The 23,543-nt window shown below is 44.3% G+C and overlaps 1 protein-coding gene across 2 annotated transcripts in view; it reads right to left on the bottom strand.

Annotated features, from left to right (window-relative positions):
* LOC140212183 (annexin A4-like) overlaps positions 1-23,543 on the bottom strand; it is a 102,487-nt gene that overhangs the window by 23,109 nt on the left and 55,835 nt on the right. For both annotated transcript variants that reach the window (XM_072282843.1, XM_072282844.1), the window contains exons 5-10: positions 16,448-16,535; positions 10,904-10,998; positions 9,994-10,107; positions 8,943-9,033; positions 7,111-7,190; positions 1,956-2,012 (exon numbers count right to left, since the gene is read on the bottom strand). In XM_072282843.1, the coding sequence (XP_072138944.1) occupies positions 1,956-2,012; positions 7,111-7,190; positions 8,943-9,033; positions 9,994-10,107; positions 10,904-10,998; positions 16,448-16,535 (525 nt within the window). The remainder of the gene's footprint in view (positions 1-1,955; positions 2,013-7,110; positions 7,191-8,942; positions 9,034-9,993; positions 10,108-10,903; positions 10,999-16,447; positions 16,536-23,543) is intronic.

Genomic DNA, 23,543 nt, shown 5'->3' with positions numbered 1-23,543 from the left:
AGATTTAGCAGATGCTGGAAATCCAGAGAAACAATCACAAAATGCTGGAGGAACTCAGCAGGTCAAGCAGCGTCGATGAAGAGGAATATACAGCTGATGTTCCAGATTGAGACTCTTCATTAGGACTGGAAAGAAAGGGGGAAGGAGCCAGAATAAGGCGGCAGAGGGAAGGGTCAAGGAACACAAGCTGGCAGGAGGCTCCCCCCCCCCCCGCAGAGTGGAAATGGCTGATATGGAATGGCATAATTTTAAGGTGATTGCAAGTAAGTATAGAGGGGGAATATGGAGGTAGTCGTTTATCCTCTCCACAGAGAGTAGAGGGTGTGTGGAATGTGCTCCAGGGACATAGCAGGGGCATTTAAGAGATCCTTAGATAGGCACGTGGATGAAAGCAAAGAAATGGAGGGCTATGCAGGACAGAAGGGTTGGATTGATCTCAGAGTAGGTTAAAAGGCTGGAACCAAAGGCCTGTTTTGACTATGCTGTTCTAACTTCCATTTTCAATGTTTGCTCTGCAGACTTCGTCCTGATCCAGGGTCTCAATTTGTAACATTGACCATCGTTCTGCCTCCACAGATGCTGCCTGATCTACCAAATTCCCTACAGCAGCACAGAAAGTGTTGGAGGTCAGGCAGCACAACACAGGCCAGGCACCATCTCTGAAGGGGAAGGGACAGTCGGCGTTCATGATTGAGACCCTTCATCTGGACTCCAGCAAGCTGTTTATAACAGCGGTCCCAACCACCGTGCCGCGGACTGGTACCGGGCCGCAAAGCATGAGCTACTGGGCCGCGAGGAAACATTATGAGTCAGCTGCATCTTTTCCTCATTCCCTGCCACGCACTGTTGAACTTGAAAATAGGGTTGCCAACTGTCCCGTATTAGACGGGACATCCCGTATATTGGGCTAAATTGGTTTGTCCCATATGGGACCACCCTTGTCCTGTATTTCCCCCGCTAAGGTAGAGCGTTCCTAGGAAACCTTTCGTGCCGAAATGGCGTAAAGCGAAGAAGCAATTACCGTTAATTTATATGGGTAAAATTTTTGAGCGTTCCCAGACCCAAAAAATAACCTACCAAATCATACCGAATAACACATAAAACCTAAAATAACACTAACGTATAGTAAAAGCAGGAATGATATGATAAATACACAGCCTATATAACGTAGAAATAATATATGTATAGCGTAGTTGGGAAGATTAAGCCAAAACCGATTTGTGGGAAAATAAAATTGGCACGTACGTGCATGCGCACACAGGTTCCCGCGCAAGGCTTCATGGTCATGGTAGTCTTTCTCAGGATAAACACCAAAAATGCTGGTGAACGCAGCAGGCCAGGCAGCATCTCTAGGAAGAGATACAGTCGATGTTTCGGGCCGAGACCCTTCGTCAGGATTTGACTGCTACTTTTGTCCCTTATTTGGGAGTGAGAAAGTTGGCAACCCTAACTGTAAAAGACATGTTGAGGTGAGCTTAACCCTACTTGAATACCACTAACCCCCCCTCCCCCCCGGTCCGCAAGAATATTGTGAATATTAGACTGGTCCGCGGTGCAAAAAAAGGTTGGCGACCCCTGGTCTATAACATCAACTGAAGTTGGCTTGCAGCCCTGGGAACAAGGAATTCAACCATCTGACTAAATCAATGAGATCGAAGACTCACTGCATCAAATAAACCACACAAACACAGTCTGTAATTAAGGACAGAGACATAAACACATTGACAAATTCTGAGCCGATTTGGGTTTAGGAAAGATAAGTCACACTGGACAAAGTTGCTTGGAATTTTTGAAGACAACATTAGGGTAGGGGAATGGGGCAAAAGCCTTTGAATGTCATGTACATGGAATGACGGGGGGGGGGGGGGCATTTGATGAAGTTCCAGCTGTATTGACCACCACAGTATTGTCCACAACAATTAGAAAAGTGACAGTGACAAAAATTGCTGACTTACTTGCGCATCTTTTTTAACCAGCGTTATATCCACGTTTTGACTTTCATCTCGATTGCCCTGGAAACCAGGAGGAAAACAAGGTCAGTTACTGAGAACATTGGGTTCATGAATGTAAAACAGAATTCCTGCGAGCCACCTTCTGGATTCCAATCATTGTTAATTGAAAACTCAGTGCATTCAACTGAATCTCAAAATAACCTCTTCACCAACAGCTTCTTCCCCTTCGTCATCAGATTTCTGAACAGACAATGAATGTTTTTCTTCCCAACCCTAATCAATGTTGTATAATGTGTACATACTTTGATAATAAGTGCACTTAGAACTTTGAACTACCTCAATTTATGCTCTCTTTTATGCACTATTTAATTTAATTTTAAATATACGTTTCTTGTTGTGTTTTAGGTTTTTTTTAAAACGTGTTACACTGCTAGGGTTGCGGGTGGAGATACATCTCTACGCAGGAGGAGTAAGGTGCTCCACCAGCATGCAGGTCACCCTGGGGCAAGGTGTCGTTCCTGCTTAGGCACCCCTCCCACATGAAGCCATGGGAGCAGGTGGTGGATGGTCATATGAGCAGCTGGTGTATATCACATGTCCCGGTTATGCGACCAGCGACACCAGGCAGACAATCTCTTAAGAGTATTGATAATGGCTAGGGTCACCCATCTTGTAAAGACACTGCTCAGAAGGCAGCAATGGTAAACCACTTCTGTAGAAGAATTTGCCAAGATCATGACCATGGAAAGACCATGATCGGCTACATCATATAGTGAACAAACTGTATTGCTGCCCCAAAACAACAAGTTTCAGGACGTACAGTGCCTGTAAAAGTATTCACTCCCACCCCTTCCCCAGAAGTAGGGAAAACAGATCTCTACAAAGTGATCTAAATTAATTACAAATATAAAAAACAAAATAATTGTTTGCATAAGTATTCACTCCCTTCAAGTCAGTATTTGGTAGCTGCACCTTTGGTAGCAATTACAGCCTTGAGTCTGTGTAGATAGGTCTCTATCAGCTTTGCACATCTGGATACTGCAATTTTTTCCATTCTTCTTTACAAAACTGCTCAAGCTCAGTCAAATTGCATAGGGACCGTGAGTGAACAGCCCTTTTCAAGTCCAGCCACAAATTCTCAATTGGACTGAGGTTTGGACTATGACTTGGCCACCACAGGACATTAACTTTGTTTTTAAGCCATTCCTGTGCAGCTTTGGCTTTATGCTTGGAGTCATTATCTTGCTGGAAAACAAATCTCCCAAGACACAATTCTCTTGCAGTCAGCACTAGGATTTCCCTGTACTTTGCTGCATTCATTTTGCCCTACCTTCATAAGCCTTCTAGGGCCTGCTGTAGTGAAGCATCCCCACAGCATGATACAGCCACCACCATGTTTCACAGTAGGGATGGGGTGTTTTTGATGAAGTGCGGTGTTTGACTAACGCCAAACATAGTGTTTAGTCTGATGGCCTGAAAGCTCAATTTTGGTTTCATCAGATCATAGAATCTTCTTCCAGCTGACTTCAGAGTCTCCCACATGCATTCTGACAAACTCTAGCCAAGATTTCATGTGAGTTTAATTCAACAGTAGCTTTCTCTTTGCCATTCTCCCATAAAGCTGCGCTGGTGAAGCACCCAACAACAGTTGTTGTATGCCAGTCTCTCCCATCTCAGCCACTAAAGCTTGTAACTCATCTAGAGTTGTCATAGGTCTTTTGGTGGCCTCCCTCACTACTCCCCTTCTTGTGTGGTTACTCAGTTTTTGAGGATGGCCTGCTCTAGGCAGATTTGCAGCTGTGTCATACTCTTTCCATTTCTTGATGATTGACTTAACTCAGTTAACTCCTGTATCCATCTCCTGACTTGCGCTTTTCAATAACCTCTTTGTGCAGATGCTTGAGTGTTCTTTTGTCTTCGTGGTGTAGTTTTTGCCAGGATGCTGACTCACCAGCAGTTGAACCTTCCAGATACTGGTGTATTTTTACTACAATCAATTGAAGTGCCTTGACTGCACACGGTGATCTCAATTTAACTAATTATGTGACTTCTAAAACCAATTGGTGACAGCAGTGATGATTTCTTGTGTCATATTAAAGGGGGTGAATACTTATACAATCAATTATTTTGTGTTTTATATTTGCAATTAATTTAGATGACCTTGTAGAGATCTGTTTTCACTTTTGACACTAAAGAGTCTTTTTTTGTTGATCAGTGTCAAAAAAGCCAAATTAAATCCACTGTGATTCAATGTTGTAAAACAATAAGACACAAAAACTTCCAAGGGGGGTGAATACTTTTTATAGGCACTGTATGGGCCAGTTAATCTGATCTCAGTGGTTGGGAAGGTGTTGGGAGTCGATTATTAAGGAATTGGTCTCAGGGTACGTGGAGGCACATGATAAAATAGGCCATAGTCACCATGATATCCTCAAGGGAAAACCTTGCCTGACAAATCTGTTGGAAGTCTTTGAAGAAATAACAAGTAGGATAGACAAAGAAGAATCGCTTGATGTTGTGTGCTTGGATTTTCAGAAGGCTTTTGACAAGGTGCCACACATGAGGCTGCTTAACAAGCTACAAGTCCATGGTATTACAGGAAAGATTCAAGCATGGAGAACGCAGTGGGTGAACGGCAGGAGGTAGAGTGGGAATAAAGGGAGCCTTTTCTGGCTGGCTGCCGGTGACTAGTGGTGTTCCACAGGGGTCTGCTTTGGGATCGATTCTTTTTACATTATATGTCAATGATCTGGACAATGGAATTTATGGCTTTGTTACCAAATTTGCAGATGGTATGAAGATTGGTGGAGGAGCAGATACTTTTGAGGAAGGAGAGAGGCTACAGAAGGACCTGGACAGTTTAGGAGAATGGGCAAAGAAATTGCAGATGGAATACAGTGTTGGAAAGTGTATGGTCATGCACTTTGGTAGAAGAAATGAAAGGGTTGGCTATATTCTAAATGGAGAGAAAATACAACAAACAGAGGTGTAAAGGGACTTGAGAACCCTTGAGCAGGATTCCCTAAAGGTTGTTTTGCAGGTTGTTTTGTGGTGAGGAAAGCAAATGCAATGTTATTTATTTCAAGAGGACTGGAATATAAAAGCAAAGGTATAATAATGAGACTTTATAAAGCACTGGTGAGGCCTCACCTGGAGTACTGTGAGCAGGTTTGGGCCCCTTATCTTAAAAAGTATAGAACATAGAACATTACAGCACAGAAACAGGCCTTTTGGGCCTTCTTGGCTGTGCCGAACCATTTTTCTGCCTAGTCCCACTGACCTGCACCTGGAGCTTCACGAAAATGATCCCAGGATTGAATGACTTGTCATATGAAGAGTGTTTGATGGCTCTGGGCCTGTATGCACTAGAATTCAGAAGAATGAGAGGCGACCTCATTGAAACCTATTGAATGGTGAAAGGCCTTGATACAGTGGATGTGGAGATGATGTTTCCTATAAGTGAGAGTATAAGACCAGAGGACACCACCCTTAGAATGAAGATGAGGAGTAATTTCTTCAGCCGGAGAGTGGTGAGTCTGTGGAATTGTTTGCCACAGACAGCTGTAGTGGACAAGTCTTTATGTATATTTAAGGCTGAGCTGGACAGATTCTTGATTGGTCAGGGCATGATTGAATACAAGGAGAAGGCAGAAGATTGGAGCTAAGAGGAAAATTGGATAAGCCACGATGAATTGGTGGAGCAGATTTGACGGGCCAAATAGCCTAATTCTGCTCCTGTATAATATGGTCTTATTAAATTCCTTCTTCAGTCTTTTACCTCTTCTACCTATCACTTCCAAACTTGTACTCTTCCCCCATCCACTCCTTCTTATTCCAGCATCTGTCTTCTTCATCTTCAGAACTGACAAAGGTCTCAGGCCAAAAGGTTGACTGTTTATTCCCCTCCATAGATGCTGTTTGACTTGCTGACTTCCTCAGCAAATTGAGTGTGTTCTGCCAGATTTCTTGTGTCCCCAACAACATCTCCCCCACAACCTCCATCAGCACAGGTGCACCACAAGGCTTGGTGCTTAGCCTCCTGCTCTACTCACATTATACTTATGACTGTGAGGCTAAGCACAGCTCCAATGCCATATTTAAGTTTGCTGACGATACTATTGTTGTGGGCCGAATCAAAGATGATGACGAATCAGCATATAGTGGGGAGGCTGAAAATCTGGCCGAGTGGTGCCACAACAATCTCACTCTATGTCAGCAAGACCGAGGAGCTTGTTATTGACTTACAGAGGAGGAAACCAGAGGTCCATGAGCCTGTCTGCATCGGAGGATCAGAGGTGCAGAGGGTCAGCAACTTTAAATTCCTGAGTGTTATCATTTCAGAGAACTTGTCCTGGTCCTGGCACATAAGTGCAATTATGAAGAAAGCACAGCAGTGCCTCTACTTTCTTAGAAGTTTGTGAAGATTTGGCATGGCATCTAAAACTTTTGACAAACTTCTATAGATGTGTGGTGGAGAGTATATTGACTGGCTGCATCACAGCCTGGTATGGAAACACCAATGCCCTTCAATGGAAAATCCTACAGAAAGTAGTGGCATGACCCAGTGCATCATGCCCTCCCAACCACTGAGCACATCTAAACAGGACGCTGTTGCAGGAAAGCAGCATCCATCTTCAAAGACCTCACCGCCCAGGCCATGCTCTCCTCTCACTGCTGCCATGGGGAAGGTGGTACAGGAGCCTCAGTACTTGCACCACCATGTTCGGGAAAACTTATTACCCCTCAACCATCAGGCTGAACCAGTGGGGATAACTTCACTCGCCCCATCACTGAACTGTTTCCATAACCAACTGACTCACTTTCAAGGACTCTTCATCTCATGTTCTTGATATTGCTCATTTATTTATATTATTATTTTTTCTTTTGTATTTGCACAGTTTGTTGTTGTGTTTTTTTTACACACTGCCCTTGTTTGTCTGTCCTGTTAGGTGTGGTTTTTCACTGCCTCTGTTATGCTTCTTGGATTTACTGAGTGTACCCGCAAGAAAATGAATGTCAGGGTTGTATTTGGTGACCTATATATACTTTGATAATAAATTTACTTTGAACTTTGAAAAAGAAGCTGTTGATGTAAACTAGCCACCTTAAGGACCAACACTGAGAGATCAAAGCGGTGTTTCCCATCCTCCACACTTACCTGGACAAGAGAGACCAGCAGCCGTTCGAAGTGTCCAGAGGTGTCGCTCTTAATGTCTTGTTCCAAAGTCTTCTTAAACTCTGCAAGAACAATCATGCTGTTCAGTGTTAAATACACCGCACTGAAGTACACGAGTGTCTTAACTTTTTATGATATGGAAGGAGACCGATTCAGTCCATCGATTCCAACAGAACAATCTCATTCCACAAGACACATCAAAGTTGCTGGTGAACGCAGCAGGCCAGGCAGCATCTATTGGAAGAGGTACAGTCGACGTTTCCGGCCTCTTCCAATAGATGCTGCCTGGCCTGCTGCATTCACCAGCAACTTTGATGTGTGTTGCTTGAATTTCCAGCATCTGCAGAATTCCTCGTGTTTGCGTTTTAAAATCTCATTCCACAGTCACCTACTCTTCTGAAAACGTCTACAAGTTGGTTGACTTCCTATGCGTGTGATTGGACCGGGATTCTGAGTCAAAATGGACAGGAATGTTGCTTCTCCCTAGATTTAATTTTGATTTACTGTATTTCTAAGAGTTTAATGTCTGGGTCTTTTTAAAAATGCAGATTTTAATTAATAATTTTTTTTAATAATTCTAGTATCTGCCTAGCTAACAGTTCAAGGGAGTAGCTCCACTAATGTTAGACCAGAGTTGGGTTACAACCAGAGTTGCAGATCAGCTTTATTATCACTGACATAGATTGTGAAATTTGTTGTTTTGTTGCAACAATACATATGTTTTTTTAAATGAATATATGTGCTTTTAAATAAATAACTGATAACATATAATATTAAATATATTATATATGCGTTTATTTAAAAACATAAGCAAAAGAATAGGGAGGTAGTGTTTTCATGAGTACACTGGCCATTCAGAAATCTGCGACAGAACGAGGAAATTTAAATATGGTAAGTAGTTGGGGTGGGGAATGTACTGTCCAGTGGAAAGTGGAGGCAGACACATTCATAACACCTGGAAGGGAAATGGCTAAGTTTTGCAAGGAAAGAGTTAGTAGTGCCACGGGGAGAGGGACTGGCTGAGCAAGACTTCAGTCAGTGGGACAACAGTTACCTCTCTGCATTCAGGCCTTTCCACAGGGTGGCCATCTCACTCCTGAGCCTCCCACTAACCACGTGGGTATTTGAGCAGTAGATTGTGTTCTGCAGGGAATGGCTTTCCTATGCAGTGAGGATGTAGTCATTTATTGTTGAGTAGAATACAGTTGGAAGACTGGCTATGAGAATTGAGTGGGAGGGTGGAAAGGGGCTTGTTTTGCCGTTGTTTTGTTGCTTGTTGTGTTCTGTTTAGTTGTGGCCACTAGTCTATAAGAAATAGTAACAGAATTAGGCCATTCAGCCCATTGAGTCTGCTCCGCCAATCCATCATGGCTGATTTATTATCCCCCCTCAACCCCATTCTCCTGCCTTCTCCCTGTAAGCTTTGATGTTCTTACTAATCAAGAACCTATCAACCCCCACTTTACATATTCCCAGTGACTTGGCTTCTACAGACATCTGTGTCAGTGAATTCCACAGATTCACCACCTTCTGGCTCAAGAACTTCTTCCTCAACTCTGTTCTACATGGATGCCCCTCTATTCTGAGGCTGTGCCTTCTGGTCCTAGACTCCCCCACATCCTCTCCACGTCCACTCTGTCTAGGCCTTTCAATATTCAATAGGTTTCAATGAGATCCCTCCTCATTCTTCTAAACTCCAGCAAGTACAGATCCAAATCCAATTCCAAAGAATGATTCATCATCACTGAAAATAATGTGTACTGATGCCTCTGAGAGAAGGGCTGCAACTGTGTGGAATACTGCTCGCAACTCACCTGTTTTGTACACCTTATTGATTTCATGGATTTCAGCATTTGAGCGAGAAGCTAGGATTTCGATTAGACACTGCTCGTCCGTCCCAGCTCCCTGTGGACAAAAACAAAGTCAATACACTTCTTTTCGATGTGATCTGACACCACCAGTTTCAGGACGTTATTACCCTGCAACCCTTTGGGGCAGCACAGTTAGTGTGATGCTATTAGAGCTCGGAGCACTGGAGTTCGGAATCCCATTCCAGCTATCCTTAAGGAGTACGTACCCCCTCCCCGTGTCTGCATGGGTTTCCTCTGGGTGCTCTGGTTTCCTCCCACAGACCAAAGACGTAGCGGTTAGTAGGATAATTGGTGATTGTAAATTGTCCCGTGATTAGGCTAGGGTTAAATAGACGGGGTGCTGGGGGGCCGCGGCTTGCTGGGCCGGAGGGGTCTGTTCCACACTGTATCTCTAAGTAAATAAACAAAAACTGCCAACTCCTGAGGTGGTGTGGAGAACTTCAACTATGCAGTATTGCAACGTTGTGTTCTTCTGCATTTCTGTAACTTGTTGCGACTGAAGTCAAAGGAACTGTGCCTGTTTTTACTACAATGAGTTTTGTTTGCAGTAGCATACCAGTTGGCTCAATGTTTACAGCGCTAGCTCAAATCCTGCCGCTGTCTGTAAGGAGTTTGTATGTTCTTCCCGTGACCGTGTGGGTTTCCTCCCACAGTCCAAAGACACAAGGGTTAGGGTTAGTGAGTTGTGGGCATGTTATGTTGGCATCGGAAGCATGGCAAAACTTGCAGGCTGCCCTCAGACTCTATTGGTCGTTGACACAAACGACACATTTCACCGTATGTTTCGATGTACGTGTGACAAATAAATCTAATCAAAAATAAAAGAACAAATGTGGGAGAGGAAGGAATAGTGGAGAATGCAGAGAGAGATGCAGGGTTGGGGAACTCGTGTGAGCATCGACATCACTGAGCCGAACAGCCTGCTTTGGTGCCGTGAGCCCCAGGTCTGTCATGGTGGTGCCCTGTGGCTCCGTATGCCCAGCTCCTCACTAACCTTGATGGCTTCTTTCATTTCTGTTGCATCAAAGAGCGCGGGGGGCTTCAGCAGGGCCAGTACTGTCTTCTCAAAGTTACCCGATAGCTCGGACTTCAGCTCCTTTATCAAGTCCTGCATTGGGGAAGAGATAGGTCAAAGTGGCGCACAGCAAGATCCTAAATAAACCCATAGTACCAGACAATCTGCTTTTTAATACCGTCAAGCCAACAACAAGGATGTGGACTGGTCTGCTTGTCTTGCCTTTGAAGAGCAGTGACCTGTTGCATTGTGCCAATTCACGAGCTATATAACTATGAATAAGGTATTAATCCTTCAGTCTAAATGAAGAGTCACGACCCAAAACATGGACTGTCCATTTCCATAAGGCTATACAACATGAGAACAGAACCACTGCATTCAGCCTAGGAGTCTGCTCTGCCATTCCATCATGGCTGATTTATTATCCCTCTCAACCCCATTCCCCTGCCTTCTCCCCGTAACCTTTGATGCTCTTACTGATCAAGAACCTATCAACCTCTGCTTCAAATATATCCAATGACTTGGCCTCCACAACTGTCTGTGGCAACGAATTCTACAGATTCACAGCTTCTAAAGAAATTTCTCCTCATCTCTGTTCTAAAGGGACATCCTTCTATTCTGAAGCTGGGTCCTCTGGTCTCAGACTCCCTCCACTACAAGAAACATCCTCTCCATGCCCACTCTATCTAGGCCTTTCAGTATTTGGTAGATTTCAATGAGATCCCCCTCATTGAACAAAATACCTATCTGAGAAGATAAGTGACAGAACTGAAGTTACTTCCCTTCCTTCCCCACTATAGTAATAACAAAAGACCTACGATGGACTCGTATCAGCACAGAGCAAACAAAGGTGTGTTTTAATGACTGAATGCTGATGTAAGGTACTTGCCTTCCCATAGGCAGTTTTAAAAGAGAGGACAATCTGTTGTCTCTGCTTATTCGACCGATGAGCAATGACGTCTATGATGGCTTGTTCATTTGTGCCTGTGAACAGAAGAATTCAGTATCAGGAAGGGAAACAACTCCATCAACGGTTCACAATAACAACCCACAGAAAATCTCCGTGACTGCTGACCGCTGCACACACGAACTGCGCTGTACTCTGCAATGGCAGCTGTATAAACTGGTAAAATGGTGCATTATTGTCACATGTACCAAGCTAAAGTGACAAACTGTGCCCCAGTACATCAACTAATTCACCCTTTTGTATTGAATGGTGTCCATGCAGATCAATGCATTGCAACAGTGCATCAAGGGAAAACAATAACAGAATGCAGAGTGAAGTGTTACGGCTACAGAGAAAGTGTGGTGCAGGTAGACGGTGAGGTGCAAGATCATTGAGGTAGATAGTAAGGTCAAAAGTCCATCTTATAGTACCAGGGAAGTATCTAGTTGCCCCTTCCTCTATTCCCCACTCTGACCTTTTAACCTCTTCTCACCTGCCTATTACTTCCCCCTGGGTCCCCACCTCCCTCCCTTTCTCAAGTGGTCCACTCCCCTCTCCTATCAGATTCTTCCTTCTCCAGCCCTTTGTCTTTCCCACCCGCTTGGCTTCACCCATCACCTTTCAGCTACCTTCCTTCCTCTCTCACCTATTCATTCTGGTGTTTCCCCCCTCAGTCCTGAGGGAGAGTCTCAGCCCAACGCGTTGACTATCCATTGATTTCCATTGATGCTGCCTGACCTGCTGAGTTCCTCCAGCAATTTGTGTGAGTTGCCAACTATTTAGTAGTCCTATAGCAGCAGCCAGCTATTTAGTAGTCCTATAACAGCTGGCAGCTATTTAGTATTCCTATAACAGCTGCCAACTATTTAGTAGTCCTATAACAGTAGCTGGATGGCAGGCTGGAGATGCGTCTCTACCAAAGGAGGTGTAAGACGCTCCTTCCCTCCGGTAGCCTGCAGGTCACCCTTGGGCAAGGTTTAACATGTGCTTAGCACCCTGATCAAGGTCACGTGAAGCTGGTGTATATTACAGCTCCTAGTTATGCGACCACTGACGCCAGGCAGACAATCTCTGAAGAGGAAGTAAAGACACTTATGCACATTGCTGGTCACAGCGTCTATGTGCTTTGACCAGGGCAGCTTATCGGTAATGGTAACCTAGGAAATTTAAGCTCTCAACCACCTCCATTTCAGCACCATTAATGTAAACAAGAGCATGTGCTCCACCCCCTCTTCCTGAGGCCAATGAACAGCTCTTTTGTTTGCTGACATTGAGGGAAAGGTTGTTACCATGGCACCACATCACTAGGCCCTCCCTCCCTCTCCTTCCTATGTTCTAGAGGACATGACTTTTGGGTAAGTGGGAAGAGATTCTGAGGTGATACAAAAGGGGGCCACCTTCGCCCACAGAATGGCAGATACCTGAAAAGCACTGTGTGAGAGCATGGTTACAGCTGAGTTGGCGACAGCTTAAGGAAGTGTTTAGATGAGCAATGGAATCACAGAGGGTCAGAGGTCAAGAGTGTGGAGATGGGATTAACATGGATGGGTGCCCACTGATCTGCATGGATGTGGTGGAACCAAATGATCCTTTTCCTTGCTGTAGAACTCCATCGAATTCTGCCATGGTGGTCCCAAGCCCGGCTACGAAAGGAAGAAGGATTGAGCATGGTGCTAGCAACCCCATCCTATAAAAACGCAGAGTTACAGACACACCAACAGAAGCTCCAAAGACCTCATTCCTGGGAGAGCAAGGATCTCTGTCTAGAAGATGTAGGACGGACCACAAATTGGGCAAATTGAAAAGACTGGGCCAGAACAGAGGACTTCAGCAAGATGCTGTCAGTGGTCTATGCCCCAACAGGGCTGATGGGGCTTAAGACTGAGAAGAGCTCCTGTGATAAAAGCCTTTTTTATAGAAAGTACCAGCATCACTAACTAGCTAACTGAATGCAAGCCTTATCCAGTTATATAAGCAGATACAAGCAGACTTTAACGTGGTCAGATGTAGAAATATTTACCAGATTAAAAATGAGCTTTATTTGTCACATGCACCCCAAAACATACATACAGTGAAATGCATCATTTAATTCAACCACCAGTATAGTCCGAGGATTCGCTGGGGGCAGCCTGCAATTGTTGCCATGTTCCCAGCACCAAGATAGCATGCCCTCAATTTACTAAACCTAACCCGTATGCCTTTGGAATGGGGAAGGAGAGTGGAGCGCCCGGGAGAAACTCACGCAGACACAGGGAGAACTTACCGACAGTGGTGGGAATTGAGCGAGGTCATTGGCACTGTAAAGCATTACGTTACCACATACAAAACTCAGTGTGGTAAAAATGGGCAAAGTTCCTTTGACTTTAATCGCAACAATCCGCATAAATGCAGAACGACACAACTTTGCAACACTTCCACGTTCTATAAAGGAGGGAAATTGCCTTTTTTTACTCACGAGAGAGCGTAGGCCATCAACTTTTTGCTGTTGATGTTTCTGTAGCAGGCAATTTCTTTTTTACGAGGTCAAGTTGCTAGCTCGACGCTCAACCCAGCACGGATGGAAAGTGTGCCTGGGGAGCCGGCTGGGTGCGAACCCGGGAGCCTTCGCTCCGAAGTCCGGCTCTGATGCCACTACACCACCAGCCGGCTTCTCCACATTCTATGCCTGCCTCAAAACCTCTCTGCTACATCCACAAGGAACTCCTTTAATTAATTATTGAGAGATACAGCGAAGAGCAAGCCCTTCCAGCCCAATGAGCCGAACAGCCCAACAACCCCACTTGTTAACAATAGCCTAATCACAGGACAATTTACAATGACCATTTAACCTGCCAACCCATTCACCCTGGGGCTCTGGGAGGAAACCCAAGCACCCGTGAGGTTTATAGGAAGAACGTACAAATTCCTTACAGAGAGTGCTGGAATTGAACTCCAGACTCCAGATTGCCCCCAGCTGTAATGGTGTCACACTAACCACTACACTACCACGCGCCCTGGAATATCTGGAACATCGACTGTCGCATTTTTGAAAGATGATGTGAGGACACAACTCCACATCAGACCTCAGCAGCATCATGAAAACCAGACTCGTTAGAGAATCCAGCACAAGCCTCCCTGTCCAAGGAGGGCTGGGATTTGGAATGCAGCATGTCAGGCAGTGGTTGAAGGGAACAGCATTTCAAGGCGAAGGAATGGAAGGAAGTACTAGCGGGATTGGTTAAAGTGAGGGGTGAAGAGAACACCTGTCAGCTGAAGGCCTGTTTCTCTGCTAGTATCTTGTTAGAAGTTGAGATCAGGGGAATGTGGGGCAGTGGTGAACATCCACACAATTTCACCTCTATGTCCTGAACTCCAAATCACTTCTCCTTGTCAGCTGTTCAAACATCAAAGAGAACTGAACTTTCCCTGAGCCCAATGCCAAAACAATTCAGGAGATGTTAAAGGGAAATGGAGAGGAAATATCGCTGGGCGGGGACAAATTAGATGCAAATATCACTGGGAAGTAGGATAGGTTTTTCTCCCACAATCCGGAAGGTCCATTTCTGCTCCTAACACAAGAGAGAAACTGTGGTAGGTGAGGTAATGAGTGAGGCAGAAAGACTGGAGTTTAATCAACACAGACAACAAAACACGAACAATACAACAGCCTAAGACAGTGGAGCAGAATTAGGCCATTTGGCCTAACAAGTCTGCCCCACCATTCTGACAAGGCTGACTTTTTTATTTTTATTTCAGTTAGACATACATCAGGGTAACAGGCCCTTCAGGCCCATTGAGCCTGTGCTGCCCAATTACACCATGTGATCTATTAATCTACCCCGTTGGAGTGTGAGGTGAAACTGGAGCCTCCGGAAGAAACTATCGCGGTCATGGGGAGAATGTATAAACTCCTTACTGACAGCGTCAGGAACTGAACCTGTGCCACTGGTGTAACAGTGTTATGCTAACCGCTATAGAATCGTGATTTATTTTTCCTCTCAACCTCATTCTCCTCATAACCTATGACGCCCTTAATAATCAAGGAACTATCAATCTGCATTTTAATGACTTAACCTCCACAGCTCTCGATGGCAATGATCAAATGGCAGCACGGACTCGATGGGCTGAATGGCCTAATTGTGCTCTTATTATGTTGTATAGTTTCATGGAGATTTGTGTACTGTTTCCCTGTCTGACCAAGGAAACTGCCTGCACTAGGGTTTCCTATATTGTTACCTTTCACCTTACGCCAGAGTACCTGATGTTGACAGCAGTCATAAACAGCTATTCAATCATGGAAGGCATCACACCCAACCCACTAATATCCACAAGCACTACCCCACAGCGCATCATTAGAAGACATTGAGGAGACGTTGGATCTGGTGATATTGATCCAGCAAGTTCTTTGGAAAGCAAGAATGAGACATTAAACACAGAACAAACAAAGAAAAAGAAAGGTATGACCTTCTTGCACTCAGACTGGAGATACCAACATCCCAGTGACAACAATTAACCTATGAAACAGCCAGATTCAAGTGGTGTGACACCTGCTGCAGAAAAACTGTGGAGCTTCCAGACAGAAGAAATAGCTATATTATAATTACTGGAGATTTTCAGTAAGTACATGTATATAATTATTATCTAAAAATATAAGCAAACATAAGAAAGATTAAACCACCGGAAAAATTACAAGAGGGCAGGAGACCGAGGGGAGATTTGATAGCGATATACAAAATTATGAGGGGTATAGATATGGTAAATGCAAGCAGGCTTTTTCCAGAGGTTGGGTGAGACTAGAACTAGAGGTCATAGGATAAGGGTGAAAGGTGAAATGTTTAAGGGGAATGTGAGAGGAAACTTTTAAAAGTTTATTTCATTTATTTAGAGATACAGCTCAAAACAGGCCCTTTCAGCCCATTGAGCCTCACTGCCCAGCAACCCCCGACTTAAGCCCAGCTGAATCACGGGATGTTTCCTTTACAATGAACAATTGACCTGCTAACAGGTACATCTTTGGACTGTGGGAGGAAACTGGAGTACCCAGAGAAAACCCACACGTTGCATAAAGAGGATGTATGAACTCCTTACAGTGGACATGGGAATTGAACTCTGAACTTTGACACCTTGAGCTGTAATAGACCTGTGTTAACCACTATGCTGACTTCTTCACTCAGAGGGCAGTGAGAATGTGGAATGAACTGCCAGTGGAAGTGGTAGAAGCGAGTTTGATTGCAGCATTTAAAAGAAGTTTGGATAAATACATGGATAGGAGGAGTTTGGAGGGCTATGGTCCCAGTGCAGATCAGTACTGTATTATAGTTTGACAAGAACTAGATGGGCTGAAGGGCCTGTTTCTTTGCTGTGGTGTCTAGGAATCAATAACAATGCTAACCTTATTTCAACAAGAGTAATGGCAGGTGACTTTTCCTTCTGTAGCACAGAGGCTGAGCAACCTCTCACTCCGGTCTCCAGCTTAATTAGAAAACACACAGATAGGAATTCACTTACCAAACCCCTTCATGGCTTTTCTCAGGACCTCAGCATCCCGCAGAGCATCGAATCCAGCCGCATCTCTAACAGTCCCCCGGTTGACAGGCTAAACACAAAACATGGGCGTCAGGGAGCAGAGGAGACAGGTGCATTTTCAAGTTTATGTCAAGCACTGGTGACCTCCCAGCTGAGATTGTGGGGAAGATTTTCACCCCCTTGGGCTGTTTGCACAACCTTATCTGCTGGTGCTTGAAAGGGGGGGCCATTCAGCCACTCAAACTTGTTCAAACACTATGGATCTTCACATATCATTTCAGTTGATCTGTCCTGGGCCCAGTACACAAGTGCCACTATGAAGAAAGTTTGGCAGCATTTCTACTTTCTCAGAAGTTCACAATGATTTGGCACTTCATCTAAAATTTTAACAAACTTCTACAGATGTGTGGTTGAGAGTATATTGACTGGCTGCATCACAGTCTGGTATGGAAACACCAATGGCCTTGAACAGAAAATCCTACAAAAAGTAGTGGATGAAGCCTGGTACATTCACAGGTAAAGCCCTTCCACCGTTTGAACACATCTACACAGAGTGCTGTCACAGGGAAACAGCATCCACCGTCGAGGCCCTTAACCATCCAGGACATGTTCTCTTCTCACAGATGCCATCAGGAAAAAGGTACAGGAGCCTCAGGACTCACACCACCAGGTTCATTTATTACCCCCTAACCACCAGGCTCTTGAACCAGAGGGGATAATTTCACTTGTCCCATCACTGAACTGTTCTCACAACCTATGGACTCACTTTCGAGGACTCTATCTCATGTTCTCAGTATTTATTGCTTATTATTAATTATTATTATTTATTTTTTCCCCTCTTCCTTCTTGTATTTGAACAGTTTGTTGCTTTTTGCGCATTGGTTGTTTGTCCTGTTGGATGCGATCTTTCTCTGATTCTATTAAGTTCCTTGTATTACTGTGTACACCCACAAGAAAATGAATCTCGGGGTTGTACGTGGTGACGAATGTGTACTTTGATAATAATTTTACTTTGAACATCGAACGTCAGCGGTGAATACAATTAAAACCTAATTCAACCTGACCCCAGCCACAGGATTATAATTTCAATCCCCTACCCAACCACTGCCCTACATAAAACCATTTCCAACACACTGTTCACACGCATCAAAAATAATTACCATATGTTCACCTAGAGAGTGTTGGGCTAAGTGACAGGCAGAATGCAAGACAATGGAAGTGAGAGTTGCTACTTGTTCAGTGTTATGTTGGAAGTTATGGATGGTGTTCAAAACACTAGGCTCCCTGCTATTCTCCATTTGAACACCCCCACCCACCATTCATCCCCCTCACAATCTAATCTCTCTCTCTCTCTCTCTCTCTCTCTCTCACACACATAAACACAAGAGATTCTGCAGATGTTAGCAGTCCAGAGGAACACCTTTCTGGGATGTTGGAGGGAGGGGTGTGACCACTGATCTGAGACAGACACAGGCAGAAGTCAGTTTGCACTAAGATCACAATGTTAAAGTATTGAGTGAATTGGTGGAGTTGCTGAACAGTTTGTGAATTACTTAGTATTCTAAAATGCATCAATATTTTCTGCAGTAACAACACACAAAATGCTGGAGGAACTCAGCAGCTCTGGCAGCTTCTATGAAACAGGAACAAAGAGTCAACATTTTGGGCCAAAACACTTCATTAGGACTGATGGAAAATGCACGGTCATGAGCTTTGGTAGTAGAAATAAATGTGCAGACTATTTTCTAAACAGGGAGAAAATCCAGGAATCTGAAATGCAGAGGGACTTGGCAGTCCTTGTGCCAAACACCCTGAAGGTTAACTTGCAGGTTGAGTTGGTGGTGAGGAAGGCAAATGCCATGTTAGCATTCATTTCAAGAGGTCTTGAATACAAGGATGTGATGCTGAGACTTTATAAGGCACTGGTGGGGCCTTACCTTGAGTATTGTGATTAGTTTTGGGCCTCCATCTTAGAAAGAATGTGCTGGCATTGGAGAGGGTCCAGAGGAGGTTCACAAGGATGATTCCAGGAATGAAAGGGTTATCATACAAGGAACTTTTGATGGCTCTGGGTCTGTAGTCACTGGAACTCAGAAGGATGAGGGGGGATCTCATTGAAACCTTTTGAATATTGAAAGGCCTAGACAGAGTAGATGTGGAAAGGATGTTTCCCATGGTAGGAGAGTCCAGGACAAGAGGGCACAGCCTCAGGATAGAGGAGAGCCCTTTCAAAACAGATACAGAGAAGTTTCTTTAGCCAAAGGGTGGTGAATTTTGGAATTTCTTGCCATGTGCAGCTGTGGAGGCCAGGTCATTGGGTGTATTTAAAGCAGAGATTGATAGGTTCTTGATTGGACATGGCATCAAGGGTTACAGGGAGAAGGCTAGGAACTGGGGTTGAGGAGGGAAAAAAAAAGGGTCAGCCATGATTGAATGGTAGAGCAGACTCGATGGGCCAGATGGCCTAATTCCGCTCCTATGTCTTATTCTCTTATGAAGGGTCTAAGCCCAAAAGAATGACTCTTTATTCCTTTTCCATAGATGCTGCCTGACTTGTTCAGTTCCTCCAGCATTTTATAAGTGTATCTGTAGCCTCCTACATTGTTATAACAAGAATGGCAGAAAAACGGAGGACTATGTAGGAAGGATACATTAGATTGATCTTGGAGTAGGTTAAAAGGTCAGCACAACATCATGGGCTGAAGGGACTGTACTGTGCTGTAGTGTTCGATGTTCTACTAGGGCCCAAAGTAAGAAGCATTTCATCTACTTCCTAGGCATGTTACAGCATATTGGACTCTATATCAAATTCTGCAGCTCCTAATGACTGTTATTTTTTCATGTCATCTCTACTCCCACATGTATTACTGCACCCTAACCTGCTATTTACAGTTCCTCATAAGCACAGGCAATCCTGCAGGTGCTGGAAATCTTGGGTTCTCATCCTGATGACGTGTCTTGTTCCAAAACGTTGACTGTTTACATCAAGGGTTCCCAACCTGTGGTCCACCGACGCCTTGGTTAATGGTAGCGGTCCACGGCATTAAAAAAAAGATTGGAAATCCCCTGGTTTACATAGATGCTGCCTGACCTTTCTGAGCTCCTCCAGCATTTGCAACTCATCCCTCTTCTTTGTTACCTTCTAACTATCTCCATTGTGACAAGAATACACATAAAATTAAGATGTTTGCTGGCCTGGGTTAGCATCAGTGGCATCAGCAGTTGGTCTGCCACCTGTCCTCAGGGGAAGGAGAGATAAGGAACAATGGAGCAGCGTCTGGAGATGTGTAATGAAGGGACGGGAGAGAGAGAGAGCTGTATGGAGCGGCTCCCCCTTTGAACCCCGAACTGTTTGAAGTGATGGACAGGCGATACCCCAGCAGGGGGATAAAAAGGGACAGGCTCGCTAAGGCAGGACACACACGACACCCGAGGTAACAAGACCCTGGAAGCGGTGCTCCTCTCACGAGTCGGTGGGAAGTACCGGACAACGCACAGGGTGGAAAGGTACGATCAGCGGGAACCCGGTGTGTGTCCGCCCTTGCTTGGGTGCCGAGTTCACTGCAGAGGATCGACAGCATCTGGAGGAGGGGTCACAGTCGATGACCTCAGGTGACATCACCAAGGACCTGCCCAAAAGCTGCTTGTGAGCCATATTGCCGGTCTGTGAGTGGAAGCCGTGTTTGAATGATCAGTCGTTCCCGTTCTCTCTCTCTCTCTCCCCCCCACGTTGTCCATCGCCATGGCAACGATTACTCCAAACTGAACTACAAAATTGGACTGAACTTTGTGTCACTTTGAAATTGGTCATTTACCCCTAGACAACGATAGAGCTTGATTGATGCTGTTATCTTAATTCTGTGCACGTGTGGTTATCATTGCTGAACTGTTGCATTTATTATCCTTTCGATTACTGTGTTGCTTGTTTCTTTAATAAAACTTTCTTAGTTCTAGTAATCCAGACTCCAACTGAGTGATCCATTTCTGCTGGTTTGGCAACCCAGTTACGGGGTACGTAACACCATGGTAACCCTGACCCCACCCAAACACAGATACTTCCCTTGTCCTATCCATCCCTCGCCCTCACCTTCAGCCATATGCCGTCTCCCACATTGACCTTGGTTACATCTCTTCCCTTTTCTCAGTTCTTCCGCCTCCACATCTGTTCCCATGATGAGGTTTTCCATTCCAGGACATCTGAAATAGCCTTTTTGCAGAAAACAGGCCTCACCACCACTGCTATCAAAGCAGCCCACACCTGCGTCTTTTGTATTTCCCACATATCTGCCTTCATCCCATCTGCCCCTCATCCCCCACAGACATAACTAAGATAGGGTTTCCCCTTCTCCTCACCTACACCTGACTAGCCTCTGCATCCAACAACTGCAGCAGCAGAAGACTGCGAACATTCACTCAGGTAGCAAATAAGGTGGCTACTGGTGTATTTAGGATGAGCAATATGATGGAGATGTCTGTCTGTCTGTCTAGGTACCATATCCAATGCAGACGTTGGTGACCATGATTTTCCATATAGATCTATCCCTCATTCTTTGGATGACTTCCATTTCCTCGATGTGTAGCCACCTGGCTATGCTTTTGATGTACATAAGCCAAGGTCTTCCTCTAGGTTTGCTCCCCTCAATCTTTACAGAGAGTATGAGTTTTTCTAGTTCATCTTTCTGCATGATGTGTCCTAGGAATCTGAGTTGTCTTTCTCCTATTGTTGGTATGAGTGATCCAACTGCTTGGGCTCTTCTGAGAACTTCTTCATTTGATGTGTGTGTGGTCCATGATAATTTTAACATTCTCCTGTAGAACCATAATTCAGCTGCTTCTAGTCTCTTTTTCATTGCTGGAGAAATAGTCCAGCATTGACTTCCGTAAGTCAGGGTAGAATAAATGTAGCACTGCAGTATTCTGTTTTTAGTGTACGTGCTCATCTTTCTGTCTGTTAATATGGCCTTCATTTTTTGGAAGGCTTCTTTCGCCATTGCTATTCTGTATTTGATATCTGTGTCGCACCTGCCATCACTTGTTATTAGGCTGCCAAGATATCTGAATTTGTTGATTTGTTTGATGTTTGTATTTCCGATCTTGATCACACATTGTGGGATGTTTGTCTTTCTGGAGATGACCATGCTTTCTATCTTCTTGGTGTTGATTGAGAGACCTCTGTGATTACTTTCTGCTGCCACTATAGTGAGTAGTTCTTGAAGTTTTGTTTCTGAGTCAGCTGTTAGTACAATGTCATCAGCATATCTGATGTTATTTATATTATGGCTTCCAATTGTGAATCCTTTGATGTCTCTGATACTTCTCAAGATATTTTCACTATACAGGTTGAATAAGTCTGGCGAAAAGACACAACCTTGCCTGACTCCTCTCATGATATTCACATACTCACTCACTTCTCCTTCTATTCTGATGGATGCTGTCTGGTCCCAGTATAAGTTTCCCATCTATGTCAAGGTTTTGAAGCATTTTCAGAAGATCTTGGTGTCTGACAGGGTCAAAAGCTCATACCCAGGAGGGATGATGGAGATAATTCACAAAAATACAAAATATAACAGGGCACTTACGGTAAGAGAGAAAATTCACATCACACTTTATTTAGTTCCTTAACCTTTTAAAACCTACTGAATAAAGAGATGACATCAGTGATCTGGTCTGCTCTTGCAGTGTGAGATTTCTGTATCTTTCCAAGGATTGTGGTTATCACATGCACCCACTTTACACTGGCGTGCGGATTGAGGAAGCGAGACCACACGGTGTGAACAAGCTTCAGATGTGTTCCTATCACATTAGGTGTGTGCTGGCTGGTTACGTTCACTGAATCTGATATTTATTTGGGATTGACCACAGTATTACTAACATCTGCTTTAAACAGAAAGGAAGACACAACTTGTTGGAAAAACACACAACAGTTCACGAAAATTTTGGGCAGAGAGGAAAAAAGGCAACATTTCAGATTTCATCGAAGTGATTCATCCACCCAAAACGTAAACGGCTCCACTTTCCACAGATGCTGCCTGGTGAGTTTTCCCAGCAGTTTATGTTATTCCAGGATTTGTATATTTTATAAAAACAAATAGCAGGTGTTGGCTACTCAACTCTTGCTCCTGCTGCCAACCATTATCACAAAAGTGCCTTGTCCATATTCTCAACTGATACCCATTTCCTCACTGTACAAAAGAAAACAATCAAAGGGTCTCAGCTAAAAAAGTCAACTGTTTATCCCTCTCCATAGATGCTGTCTGACTGGCTGAGCTTCTCCAGCATTTTGTGTGTGTTGCTCTGGATTTTCAGCATCTACAGAATCTCTTGTGTTTATGATCTCTGTCTTGAATACACTCATTGACTAAGTGTTCACCACTCTCCAGGTTAGAGAATTCCAAAGGTTCCTAACCACTGGCTAAAGAAACCTCTCTTCTCTTTCTTTAGTGTCCTTTCCCCTTCTGTTCATCTCCCTAAGAATTTTAAATTCCTTGAGAAGATTAAAAACTCAAATGGATTTTTAGAGAAGATAAAAACCCACGTGGCACTATGACCATGGACGAAACCGAAGGCCATGGATGGGGATGATGAGCTGATGGCATGGATAGGGCTGACACATGTGCGCGGGCCAGACCAATGTCCGATGTCAGATTGATAAGACCATAAGACAATGGAGCAGTATTAGACCATTTAGCTCATCCAGCCTGCTCCGCCACTTGGACATGGCTGACTTATCATCCCTCTTCAACTCCATTCTCCTGCCTTCTCCCCAAAACTTTTCATGCCCTTACAAATAAGTACCTATCACCCTCCGGTTTAAACATACCCAATGACTTGGGCTCCACAGTCGTGTCTGGCAATGAGCTCCAGATTCACTAGCCTCTGGCTCAAGAAGTTCCTCCTCATCTGATGGCCCAGATTAGTCATCACAGGTGGCACCAGAGCCACTGCAGCACATTACCCCTCCACATTCATCAGCTTAAGTCAAGAATTAGTGATCATAAGGAAGAAATCTGATACATTTTCATTTCCTAAACGTAAGCTAACATCTTGCTATCATCAGCCTCCTCACCAAAGACCTGGG

Source organism: Mobula birostris, chromosome 18 (genome assembly GCF_030028105.1).
Source record: "Mobula birostris isolate sMobBir1 chromosome 18, sMobBir1.hap1, whole genome shotgun sequence".
Taxonomy (NCBI): Eukaryota; Metazoa; Chordata; class Chondrichthyes; order Myliobatiformes; family Myliobatidae; genus Mobula; species Mobula birostris.
Note: the sequence above shows the minus strand (reverse complement) of the source record. Positions and strands in the feature narration are given on the sequence as shown.